The sequence below is a fragment of the Lycium barbarum genome, chromosome 6 (assembly GCF_019175385.1).
Source record: "Lycium barbarum isolate Lr01 chromosome 6, ASM1917538v2, whole genome shotgun sequence".
Classification (NCBI taxonomy): Eukaryota; Viridiplantae; Streptophyta; class Magnoliopsida; order Solanales; family Solanaceae; genus Lycium; species Lycium barbarum.
In genome coordinates this window covers 102,214,820-102,228,473 of record NC_083342.1, presented here as the reverse complement: position 1 = coordinate 102,228,473, position 13,654 = coordinate 102,214,820, and the positions used below count along the sequence as shown (strand labels likewise).

At 36.2% G+C, this 13,654-nt stretch overlaps 1 protein-coding gene across 1 annotated transcript; it reads left to right on the top strand.

Moving 5' to 3' along the window:
* Positions 1-2,043: 2,043 nt before the first annotated feature.
* LOC132644281 (putative disease resistance protein At1g50180) lies at positions 2,044-2,769 on the top strand. Its single transcript, XM_060360866.1, has one exon. It carries the CDS (start codon positions 2,044-2,046, stop codon positions 2,767-2,769), a length of 726 nt encoding a protein of 241 aa, XP_060216849.1.
* Positions 2,770-13,654: the final 10,885 nt, after the last annotated feature.

Genomic DNA, 13,654 nt, shown 5'->3' with positions numbered 1-13,654 from the left:
GACAGAAAAAAATGTAGCGAAAAAGTTTCCCTTCTAACTTGTGTGACTTTTAAAAAGAGTAGTGCTTAAACAAAGAAAATGGGTGAATTGGGAGAAATTTAAAGGTTGGTTGGTGTTGAATAAGGGCTAATGAAGAAATTGTGGAAGAATGATAAAAGTATATGTATTAAAAAATGACCAAACGGGTCGTAACAGTGTCAATGGCCAAAAAAAAAATTGATTGAAGCTTTTGATTTTCTATTGAAAGACCTCGTGGTTACAAACATACATTTTGGTTGGAAAAGCTGTGGTTTTTGGAGGTGATTTCAGACAAACGCTTCCTGTTGTGCGAAACGAAAAAAAAAAAATCATTAATGAAAGTTATTATATTCTGACATTTGGGAAGAACTTGAAAGATTTCCCTATCCGAAAATATGAGAGCAAAAGCTGATCCTCGATTCTGTGATTATTTAATGAGAATTGGAAATGGACAGGAAAAAGTCAATTCTAGAGATAAGATTGAAATTCCAGATTCTTTCATTATTCCCTTTACAACTGAAAGAGAATCTTTAGATAAATTTTTCATAATAATGTATCCAAATATGCATACATTTTTCTCAATATCATCTTCCTCAAATTCTCGTGTCATTCTAACAAGAAAAAAAGATTTCGTAAACGAAATAAATGACATGCTTATAGCTAAATTTCCAGGAACATCAAAAACGTTCGTTGGTATTGATGAAACTATTGAACCTAATGATCATGCACAGTTTGATGACCTATTACATACTCTTAACCCTTCTGGTTTGCCACCATATAAGTTATCTTTGAAAGATAATTGTCGGATTATATTATTACGAAATCTAAATCCATGTGAGGGCTTATGTAACGATACACGGTTGACTTGCTGCAACTTCAAGCCACATGTTATAAGTGTTAAGATTTCATCCGGTGACTTCAAAGATACACACGTCCTTATCCCAAGAATACCATTAATAGCATCTCAAGATGAAAAAATGCCCGTTCCTTTCAAAAGGACGCAATTTCCTATACGATTATGTTTTGCTATGACCATAAATAAAGCACAGGGTCAAACATTGGATTTTGCTGGAATTTATTTGCGAGAACTTGTCTTTTTCCTCTTGCTCGATGAACCAACTTCAGGCCTTAATTCGTCCTCTACTAGGATCAACGAACGAGTTGGTTCCCTTTCCGTCTATCACTAGCATAAATAAAATGGATTCAAATTCATAAATCATCAAAAGAGTGAGAAAAAAGGGATTTGCTTTCATAGAAAAAAAATATTAGGAGATGAAATTTTGATTACATTATTTTTTCTCTGTGCGACCCATAGATCACGGATTCAAGCTGTGAAATCAGCCACTATACTTGCATTAGGGTAGGACTTTCCCCTAACCCTGCTAACGTGAGATACTTTATACACCCAACTACCTTTTAGAGTAAAATTTTATTTGAAAGCAAGGCGAGAGCTAGAGATTCATTTTTTATTTGTATTTTGTTGGTAAACCAATTTTTCTTATCTATGGAAGATAAATTTGAATCCTTACTTTAGTTGAGAAGTTTTCTTAATGATTTCATCCACGTTATCCATAAAAGCTTTTGTGTAGATTCTGTTGACTCATTCACAAGTAAAGGGAGATGCTTTAAGGATAAATCTTATTTTTGTCTTTTTCGAACTTTATTTTAGTTTTTAATCAGCTATATATGCTTTACAGGTTATTTCGTCCCCTTATCTTGACTTTTTTTTTTCATTTGATGTTGAAATAACCCAATTAACGTCGGTAAGAATATGGCACTGGATTCCTTTTTCCTTTTGAAAATGACAAAAATGACACACAAATCAATAAATGTTCCACTGAGTTTCTCTTTTTTGGGACACGAAGAACTCTAGACTGATCAGGGGACGACAATATAAAATATTCCTAGCTTGACTTGTTTGGTTTTGATTCTTGCCTCTTCAAAAGAATTACAAGGAAGATGGGCCTGTTCTTATTTTGATTACAAAAACCAATGAGCATAGACACTTGAGAAGATCAGGTGGAGATGGCAAACTCTGTTGTCCTTTTTGTACTTGACAAAATCACAAATTTATTAGCAGAAGAAACAATACTGCTTCAGGGAGTCAAGGACGATATCCAGTATATCAAAGATGAATTGGAGAGAATGATAGCCTTTCTTGGTGTGGCAGATGCTTTAGAGGAAGGAGATGCAGAGGTCAAAGTCTGGGTTGGGCAAGTGAGAGATGTCGCCCATGACATTGAGGATGTTCTTGACGAGTCCATTGTCTTGTCATATGATCATCACTTCCATGGATCTTGTTGTTTCATTGCTAAATTGGTTTTCTCAATCAGAAACATCAAATCCCGCCATAAACTTGTCTTTGAAATCCAAGCCATCAGATCAAAAGTCTGCAATATTGCAGAGGGCCATCAAAGGTACCGTTACAAATTTTATGTCCCGGAGCAAGGTTCAAGTTATAACCATGCCTACGATACTGCAAATGATCGCAGAGGCGATGCGTTGTTGCTGGAAGAAGCTGAGCTCATGGGCATTGAAAATCCCAGACAGCAACTAATTGGTTGGCTCGTGGAGGATGATCCTAGACTTAAAGTGGTTTCGGTGGTAGGAATGGGAGGTTCAGGAAAGACCACCCTGGTTAAGAAAGTGTGTGAGGATGCAGCAGTCAATAAAAACTTCGATAGCCTTGCTTGGATAACAGTTTCCCAGTCCTTCAAGGTTGAGGAAGTTTTAAAAGACATGATTCAATAGCTCTACGACAAAGTGAAGCAGCCTGCACCTGAAGGTCTAAGCAACATGAGCAGTAATAGGCTAAAAGCAATAGCAAAAGTATTCCTGCAATCGAGAATGTATTTGCTAGTTTTTGATGATGTCTGGTCCATTCAAGCTTGGGAAGTGATGTGCCGTGAATTTTGGCACATTTTATGCCTTTGTAACTAGAAATATTGCTTGATTTTAAGTGTTTTTATATTGTTTCTTATGTTATTTTTGTGTTTTATAGGGTTTATTAACTAAGGATCGGAAATGAGAAGTAATGCTGGAAAAACGGACAAATTTGAGCTAAGCGACGGTCCGTAACTCATGTTACGGACCGTAACGGTGTCCGTAACTCATGTTACGGTTCGTACCTTTGAACCGTAACAAGGCCTGAATTTCCAGAAAGTTTCATTGAAACCATCAGTGTTACGGTGAAGTGTTACGTTCCGTAACTCATGTTACGGTCCGTAACATGTCACCGTAACATGAGCTAAATTTCCAGAGAGTTTCAATAAAATCTTCAGTGTTACGGTTTAGTGTTACGGTCCGTAACTCATGTTACGGTCCGTAACCCTTCACCGTAACATCATCCAAAATTCCAGAGAGTTGCCAAGTAATTGTCACCACTTACGCTTCAGAAGGACGGACCGTAACACAGGGTACGGTTCGTCGCATGGTGGCCGTAACGTCGAAGTGGTCAAATGACGAAATGAAGGACGGACCGTAACCTGAGTTACGGTCCGTAACAATGCGGCGTAAGGGCATTTTTGTCCAGAAACTTGGCGCGATTTTTGGCTCTATAAATACATAATGTAGGGTTTTAATTCATTATTCAGATTTTATTTTAGAGGCATAAACCCTAGATTTTTAATCTTGAAGTGATTGGAGCATTTAAGGCAACAACTTCACTCTCATTCCATCTTGTATTAGTATTGTAAGTGTATTATGTTAATCTTTAAGCTTTTTCTGTCAAGAAACATTATGAGTAGCTAATTTCAATTCTAAGGTTGTGAATCCCATGATGGGTATTATGTGAATGGGTTTCTATTATTGATATATGCATAATGGTTGTTGTTATTTATTCTATCTTTGTGTTGTAACGTTGGGTAATGATTGCAAGCATTAGCCGAAGCCATTATATTGATTTTTCTTGGGAAAGAGAGTCAATATTGGTAAGATTGAATAACAATGACTCGAAGCGTTAACCCTTGTTTAATAGACTAACTTAGGAATAAGAATAAGTCTAAATTGACATTATTGGTCGCTCTTCGATTGTAACTCTTTTATATTCGGAAGAATCATAAAGAGGAAATACTGCTTAACTGTTGGGAAACATTAAGAAGTCTTTAAGAGATCAAGTGCATATTCTTAGAACAACCATTAGAAGTATATCACATTGATATCCGAAGCATAATATCTAATCAAATTGGAAAACACAACCTTAGTCTCTCTCTCATATTAATTACATTCTAAGTCAAAGTATTCAATTACATTATTCAACAATCAATTCAAACTATCCGGAATAGGATTAAAGCATTTAAAGATTGGTATCGCATACGATTAGTACTCTTTTCTCTCCATATTCCCTGTGGGATTCGACCCCAACCTTGTTGGGTTACTATATTTGACAACGTCCGCTTTACGCCATTAATAGGTGTAATTTGAGCGTATCAGGAAGCTATCAGATATGCTTTGCCTGATGTAAATAATGGAAGTCTTGTTATCCTCACAACACGTCTTTTCAATGTAGCTTACTTTTCTAGCATAGAGACCAATGGCTATGTTCATGAGTTGAAGGCATTGTCTGCAGAAGAGTCTTGGGTTCTTTTTCGTTAAAAGGCATTTCATGGTAATTCATGCCCTTCAAACTTGGAGAACATTTGTAGGAACATCTTAAAGAAATGTGGTGGATTGCCGCTGGCTATTGTGGCTGTTGCTGGGGTTTTGGCTACAAAAAACAGGACTAACATTAAGGAATGGAAAATGCTTAATCACAGCCTTGGCCCTGAACTGGATAGCAATGACAAACTTGATAGTATGAAAACTGTTTTACTACTCAGTTTCAATGATCTCCCCTACTATATTAAACCATGTTTCTTGTATTTGAGCATTTATCCCGAGGATCATTTAATTGAGTGCAATACACTGATCTACCGGTGGATAACAGAAGGTTTTGTGAAACGAAAAGAGGGGAGGACAGTTGAAGATGTCACGACCCAACCCCGTAATGTAGCATATCATATCAGATGGCCATAACAGATCATATCATATCATATCAGAATATGTGTACATGGCACAGCATACTCCACAACCCATGTACATGTATACCTGCCCCCTCACATCGAGGCACGGCGAACAATGCAGAGGAATACGCTTGACAACATATCCTGGCCCGGGCTCAGTGTGGGAAACATTGAGGCATCCACGAATGGAGTAGTGAGAAACTAAATGCAATAAAAATACCATATATATTTCCAGAGACTCAATGAAGCATATCGAATGACAGATCAAATCAATGAAATCGAACGGAGTCATAGTAAGTGAAATTTGAATGTCAAAATGGGTTACAGAAGCATAATCTTTCTGAGATCGTTCCCAAGTTTCAAAACAATTCATAAGGCTTAATGAAATATTAAAACAATTATTATTTAGTAGTTAAAAGAGTAGTTAGAATATTTCTAAAAAAAAAATGCTCGAAGACAAGTCATAAACACAAAAGGGTAAAATCGGAAATAGTGGGCCCACCTCGGGACAAACGAAGCGGTGGGCTCAAATTACGTATTTTAAGCTTATAAAGTCACCTACGGAGGTTCTAGGGACATTCCATAATTTTCTAGACAATTTGCGGAAGTTTGCACAATTCTTTCAATAAAGCATACTTATAGGGTTCAATTCAATTGAATGAAAAAGGGGTATTTTCAAATGCAGATTCCGATGAGCAGAATACTTTCCGAGACTCAAATCCGATCCTAGTACACCTAGGACATGCCAAAAGAAGAATCGGGATAGCCTTACATACCTTATATGCTCTTTACGCCTTTCCAAATTCAATTCCCGTTTCGCCCAAAATCTGCAATTGGTCACATTTACCAATTCTCAATTTTCAATCTTTAAGTATTCAATCTTTATTCATAATTGCCTACAGAAATTTGGGCAGCATCTCCCCTATACATATAGCATCCCCGAGAATTTAACTCGGCCAAAACAATCAACAACAACCCAACAACAACATCAACAACAACAACAATCACTATAAACACAATATAACTTAACTAGCTATCTTTCCAACATAATGTCATAACCTTCATTTCAACTTCAATTTCCAAACTAATCTCAATGGTTTCACATTCATCATTAATCTAGATCATCACAATATAATTTGGAAATATTTCATATCATTTCTACGAAATATTCACAAGATATACAAAATATATAAACTTTCCACCAAAACATTATTCACCCAAAACTTCAAATCTTCAACCTACATATTCATAACATATTTCCATCTTCCAATTTCATCAACCATAATCATAATTCACATATTAACAACTTCATTTCCATAATATCACAAAATCATTCTAAAGTGACATAATCTTCTACATTCCAACTTCAACCAAAATTCATTCAACTTTCATTCCCAATATAATTTTCACCATAACCACAACTAGAATACAACATAAAATTCAACTCATATATGTATACAACATATATACACTCATGGCTACATATGTATATACATACCCACTTTGCAAACTTCCTTATTTCCATAATTTCTACTCATTTCCACATACCACAACATAAACAAACCTTCAAAACATAAGAAAAAGGAATTGATTCTTACCTTTTTCTACAACTCCTTCACTTGAACAAGTTGTCAACTTGAAGAAATAAGTGCTCCTTCTTCCAAAACAATTACACCAAGTTGTAAAGGACCCTTAAATTAGTAGGAATACCACAAGAAAATAATTTTTGGAGGAAGATTTGGAGGGGTGAATTTTCTATGGCCAAACCCGAAATGGCCCTTTTTTTTTTTTGCTCTTGTTTTGTTTGTTCTTTCTCCTTCTAAGTTTCTTGAATCATCTAAGGGATAATGATCCCTTTATAATTATTTTGCCACATGGAAATTAATTAATTTGGTGGGCTTGGACCAGGTATGGCCGGCCACCCTCTCACCTTGGGCCTAAATTTTTCTTTTCATTTTTTTGGGCCAACTCGGTTGGTCCCGAGTTGGGCCTAGCCCACTGACCTTTCGACCTTAAAACGTCCATATCTCCTTGTACCGACATCACCTGGGAACCCACGACCTATGGATGGAAAGCTAATTCAATTATCTACAACTTCTATTTCTTGGTATTTTTCCAAATTCCAAACTTATAATACAGTTTTTGCCCCCCAAAGTTAGGTCACCCGAAAACGTTTTCTTAAAAATATTCGTTTGGAGGACTTCCACTTTGATTTGGCCCAAGGGTCCTTCTTGAGTTGTGTTTAACTTCACATATGTGATTTATATAATTTTTCACATGTCCCAAAAAAAATCTTGACGTGTGGGCCCCACCTCAACTTACAATTAACCCGACGTTCAAAAATACGGGATGTAACAGAAGACATTGCAGAAGGCTATCTCAATGAGTTCATCAACAGAAGCTTGATCCGTCCAGTTCAGTACAATAATGAGGGTAGCATGAAATTGGGCCAGATTCATGACCTATATCGTGAGCTTATTCTTTCAAAATCAAGAGATGACAACTTTACTACAACAACTGATGAGCAGAATATATTGTGGCCTGAAAAAACTAGGCGCCTGTCAATCCATGGCACATTGAGGAACCTGCAAGTGAAAAGGTCAGCCACTAAACTCCGCTCTTTGCTTACATTTGGTATAGCAGATGCACAGTCCTTGTCTTGCATAAGTCAAGTGCTTGGTAGCTCCAAGATGCTCAGAGTTTTAGATTTGAGAGGAGCTCCTCTAGAAATGATTCCAGAGACGGTTTTCCAATTGTTTCACTTAAGGTATCTAAGCTTGAGGAGTACCAGTGTGAAAATACTTCCAAGATCCATTGAAAGGCTCAACAACAACAACAACAACAACCCAGTGAAATCTCACATCGTAGGGTCTGGGGAGGGTAGAGTGTACGCAGACCTGACTCCTACCAAGGTAGGACGGCTGTTTCCGAAAGACCCCCGGCTCAATAAAAGCATAAAGATTGAAAGGCTCAAACAGCTAGAAATATTAGATCTGAAGCAGACATATATCACTGAGTTGCCTGTGGAGATTTTAAAACTTGAAAATCTCCGTAACCTTTTAGTCTATAGAGCTGTATCCTATTCGTATCTTCCTTTCAATTGTTCACTAGGTTTTAAGGCTTTCAGAGGAATTGGAACTTTGAGAGCCTTGCAGAAACTTGTGTATATTGAGCAACCCCTGGAAGTGGCATACTTAGAGAAGTAGGGATGTTGAGTGAACTGAGACGACTTTGCATTCTGAAGTTGAGAGAAGAAGATGGGAGGATTGTGTGCTCATCAATTGAAAGGCTCTACAAGCTTCAGTCTTTGAATCTTAAATCGACGGAAGAGCATGAGATTCTTGATCTTTCTTACATGTCTTCTCCTCCACCTCTTCTTCAGCGCCTGTATTTGACAGGACGCATTGTTAAGTTGCCCGAGTGGATTCTAGATCTTAATTCCTTGGTCAAAATTTACTTCAGGTAGACTCGTTTAACAGAAGACCCACTCAAATATCTCCAAGATTTGCCCAATCTTGTCCATCTTGAATTTCTTGTGGGATACACTGGAGAGGAGCTATACTTTGAGCAAGGGAAATTTCAAAGGCTTAAGCTGTTAAATTTGGACAAGTTGGAAGGACTAAGACGGGTGACAATCGGGGAGGGTGCAATACCACATCTTGAGAAGCTGGTTATCCAGAGATGTGCTTTGTTGGAAAGCGTGCCAACGGGAATCGAGTGCCTCCTTAATCTGAGGGTTCTTGAATTCTTTGACATGCCTGATGAATTTATCATGACATTGCGTCCAGACAAACTAGGTGCTGATTCTTGGAAAGTTTCACATATCCCTGAAGTATATTATACATATTAGAGGGACGGTTGTTAGATGGTACACTCACTAAAGGCGAAGTGCAACAATCAGATTTCTGGTCATTCTGGAGCTGTCACTAGCATCCATGGAAGGCGAAATTCTCTCTAGATTTATTTGTTCGATTGAAGGACGTGGAACTCCTGCTTCTCAGTCTGTTTCCAGTTTCTGTGCACATAAGCTTTCTCTGATTCTTCATCAGAGTTGATCATTAAAAGCACTTCACTTTTCCTGTTGTAATACGTTGTGTATATTAATTTGTTATGTTGTCTTTACATAGAAAAAGTGAACATACTGTTATCTAGTGCAACTTTCAGTTATTTGTTTCGAGGAGTTTGTGGGTTCTCAGAGTTGCATTATGCTGCCATACTAATCTGGTGCAATTTTGCAACCTCTATCTGTATGAGTTCTGGTTTTGCAGTTTTTCATCTATGCATAGTTAAATCAAACGAAAAATAGTCTTTTTTTTTTCAAATAGTCATCAGTATACCCAAAACCTTGATGCAACAATAGATAAAAAAACGCCGGGTTCGGATAAGTATCTTTACGTCCTTTTAACTCATGCATAATTAAGTTGTTTGGATCAAATTGGAACCAATTAATTATTGAGTCTTAATAACTTTTCTGATTTTTAGTGGAATTACTGTAATTCTAAACTTGACAAAAGAGTCTTTTCACTTGAGTTCAGATTTTACACTACTATGCATACAAATATTTCTTTTGGCATTTTATCTTCCAAGGCTACTGTGATAAAAATGGAAAAGCAAAGTGAACTTCTAATCCAGGAACACTTTGTTTCAATACTTCCTTTTAGATTTTGTGTTTTAATTCTTGTATTTATTTTTTACCTCTGAATAATAATTTTTTTTTTATTTCCATGAAATTTTCTTTGGTGTGGGAAGGGGTATATAGTGGTCAAAAATTGTACATATCCAGTCTCCAAACCTAATCTGAAGGTAACGCCCAGCCCGTAGCTCAAAAGAATCCTGTAGGATGACCTCCGTCCTATGGTCAAGCCTATGGCTCAACCGTCGCCTGACTGAGTCAAAGCCTTCAACCCTAGGCAATGTGGCACATGGGTCATGCCTTGGCACTTCTAGTCTCGCCTCAATCCACATCAACTCCTATTGACTGAGTCTAAAGGGATAACATGTACGTTTAACCAATTAGAAAAGCATATATCGGCCCCAACGACTAAATTAGTTTGATGGACTAACAGAAGACCCAAGTTAAACTTGGACCCCAAGGATCCAAAAAGTTATAAAATACAGTGTGGCGGACAAGCGACTAAGACATTCAACTACAGTCTCCTACATTGCGAGTACCTAAAAGACTTTTTTTTTCTTGTTTTACATTTGCCCTAAAAAGTGCATGTACTAACCTCTAATTTCAGCTTCCCTAAGTAATCCTAAAAGTTTTAATTGTTATATTATGTATACATTTTACATTTTAATTTTATTCTCTAACATGAACTAATTTATACATTACTAGAAGAAAGAGAAGCAAAAGGGTAATAAATATTTTAGTGGAAATAAATGCGTGAGAGGAGGTAAAAGGAAAAAGTTTACTTTAATTTGTGCAGACTCCTAAAATATACAAGACAAGGAAAAAATAGTTTCTAAATTTTCACGCAATTCTCAAACATACAGAAAAAGGGAATTTTTTTTTTACTTTTGTGCATTCCTTATATATATAGGAAAAGAAAAATTGTTTTAACATTTCCACGCACTCCTATAGGAAAAGGAATAGTTTCTAAAATTCCTACCATTAAGGTGTATATAAGAGAGCAATGTGATAGAGCTTCATGTCATCCCTCACTATTCTTTACAATAGCAAATAGTTTATCACAGTGTTGTTATTCAAGTATAAGCATGGACGATATTGAAGCAGTTTCTATGAGTTTTTTTTTTATTAAAAAAAAGCCTGTAAATATATTCGAGTTGATTGGAGTCATGGGTGGCTCGAGGGTAAGGAAACTAAAGCATCAGCTTTAGGCCCCCCAAGAGTGCTATTATTATGTAACTAATCATTTATGCGATATTTATACTTATATCTTGGTATGCAAAAAGTTAGTATCACATGTCTTATTATATAACTTGGAAGTTCTTTCGAGTTAATAAAATGTTGGTCATGTGTTGCAATACAATACCTTGATTCTTGTTACCAAAAATCTTATTGGTAAATATTAAGATTTAAGTAGTTTAATTCAAAGCTCTAAAATATCACACAAAGTTCTACTACCATTTAACTAAAAACTTAAAGTTTTGAAAAGAAAATTTACGACATTCCTAGCGTCATGACGATATAAGGAAATAATGAACCTTTTTAAATATTAATGTTAAATTTGCAATACGTATAGTGATTCTATAGTGCGTGTAAGAAGACTTTTGTTAAAGAACTAAAATTAAATGTGACTTGAGATATTGATATAAAAACTTGATAATGTGGAAGAAGGTCTAATGCATTCCAATGTCACCATACAAGAAAATTATAAATATTTACATTAAAAGACTTGAAAATGGTATTTAATCTTATATAATATATAATTTTTCTAATTATCATAAATAAATGGTTTTATTTTTCTAAGATTTTAGTTTGGGTTGTTCAAATGAGTGAACAAATTATGTTAAGTTTCTACCTCTCAGTAATTAGTACATATGTCTATCCTGTTGTCATAATTTTTCTTGATATCATGCTTCTTTATCCTTTTATCTTGCTTTGTTCTCTTGAACCGAGGGTATACCGGAAACAGTCTCCCTACCCCAAAAGGTAGGGTAAGGACTGCGTACATCCTACCCTCCCCAGACCCCACTTATGGGAATACCCTGGGTATGTTGTTGTTGTTATATGTATATCCTGTTGGTTCTGATTTTCCTTCTTCTTGTTCATTCGTTCATGTTTGTAACAGTTTAATATACATTTTTAAAGTCAATTCTTTTCAACCAAATTTTTTTCAAGCAATTGTTTTTATTTGTCTATGAAAAAGGATTATTTGAATGAATTAATCCTTAGAAGGATAACTTTATAGCTTTGCATCTAAAAGGGTTAAAAGGTTAAATTAAAAAAAAAAAAAAATGAATTCTATTAAAAGTACTTATGATATTTCGTTTGATTTTGGCTTGAGGCCACTGATTGTATTGAGCGGCCCTTAATTGGAGCGGCTATGTTTCGCGGGTTGCTGTGGCACCTACTCTATCCCCCTGGGTAGGCGAACCACTTTCCTAATCTTTAGAAACAAGCTTAATAAGCGAAAAAATTAATGAGAATAAGCTATCAAGTCTTAAATACTCATAACTAAACTGTCCCAACGTCCCCAAAATCTGGTCAAAGGGTACAAGAGCGCTAAATACAATCTGGAATACAAGTCTGAAAATGTCCAAAGGTTACATATTGTCTGTCGAATGCAAATACAAAAGTAAATAAAAGAGGACCCTTCAGGGGCCATGGATGACCAAGTAGCTCACCCTGAATGACCAAAAGATGTCACCCTCGCGTATCGGCCACGAGACGTAGAACTGGAGCTTGGATCGTACTCTGCACTCAACAAAAAGTGCAGCAAGAGTAGTATCAATACAACACTAGTACCGATAAGTATCATAGGCCGACAATGATTAGATAACGCATGAAGAAGTGGAAACTGACAAGTAGCATATAGAACAAACAGGTATGGTCACGTATCGTATACAAGTAAAGTGTAAGGAATCATGAAATCAACCAAGACAGATATAATTCACCAAATGATCAGTCAATATATAAGTAGATGAATACAATGCAATGCAATAGTCACCTCTGTCACTCCACTCTTGTACACACATGCTAAGGGCAGTGCCTCAAAGCCATGAGCCATGGGGGATCCGCGAAGTCCATGTACCACTCGTTCTCTCCGGCAGAAATCTCGAAGGTTATCAATCACTCTCAATCTCCGTCAAAGACCTCAGAGTCTCTTTGTCACTCTCAATCTCCGGCAAAGACCTCGGAGTCTCTCAATCACTCACCTCACCATCATCACAAGAATAATATGGAAAGCATGTCATGCATGATATCAATCTCAAAAATATCAACAATATACAATCAACAAGTACAATTCATATTACTGTCCACTGTTCAATTATCAATATTACCATTCGATGAGTGAGCTAGTATGTGACGGAGATACAAACAGGTGATAATCACAGAACATAACACATAAGGCGACAAGCCCACATAACAGCTGATAGAACCAACTTAATTGGAATTCACCTCCACTTCATGCCTGAAGGCCTATCATGCTATCCTCATCAGTTTCTACAACTACATACGATTCTCTAATCAGAGTCTAACTAAAGTAAACCGTAACCTACCTCAATGCCAAACGGGTGCCACGAACTCTCATGCTAAAGCTTTTTTCTTCCGAAGTGCTTTCGAGCGGACGAAGTCTATCAAATATATAATTTACGTTAGAATACGAATCTAACAACTCTCATATTTCTATACTTATATTCGAAACCCAAAAACGCATCCCGAAAAGTGATCTCGGGCTCATAAGGGAAAAATTGGAATTTTATTGAAAAATCATTTTACCCATAACCTAAGGGTCATATATCTAGAAAATTAGTCAATTTCATCCATAAATGGACTCACAAATCATTATTCTCATTTCTTAATAAGACTAGGGCTCAAAACCTTCAATTTCCAAAATTTTAAGAATTACAATACCATTCTTCATATCTCAAATACCATGAACTTGAAGGTGTTCATATAATCTAATACACCCATATTCAATTATATATGTTCAATATATTGAAAATTG

What these genes read in the sequence shown, in the direction of transcription:
- LOC132644281 (XM_060360866.1), top strand. Translation starts at nt 2,044, where the DNA reads ATGGCAAACTCTGTTGTCCTTTTTGTACTTGACAAAATCACAAATTTA.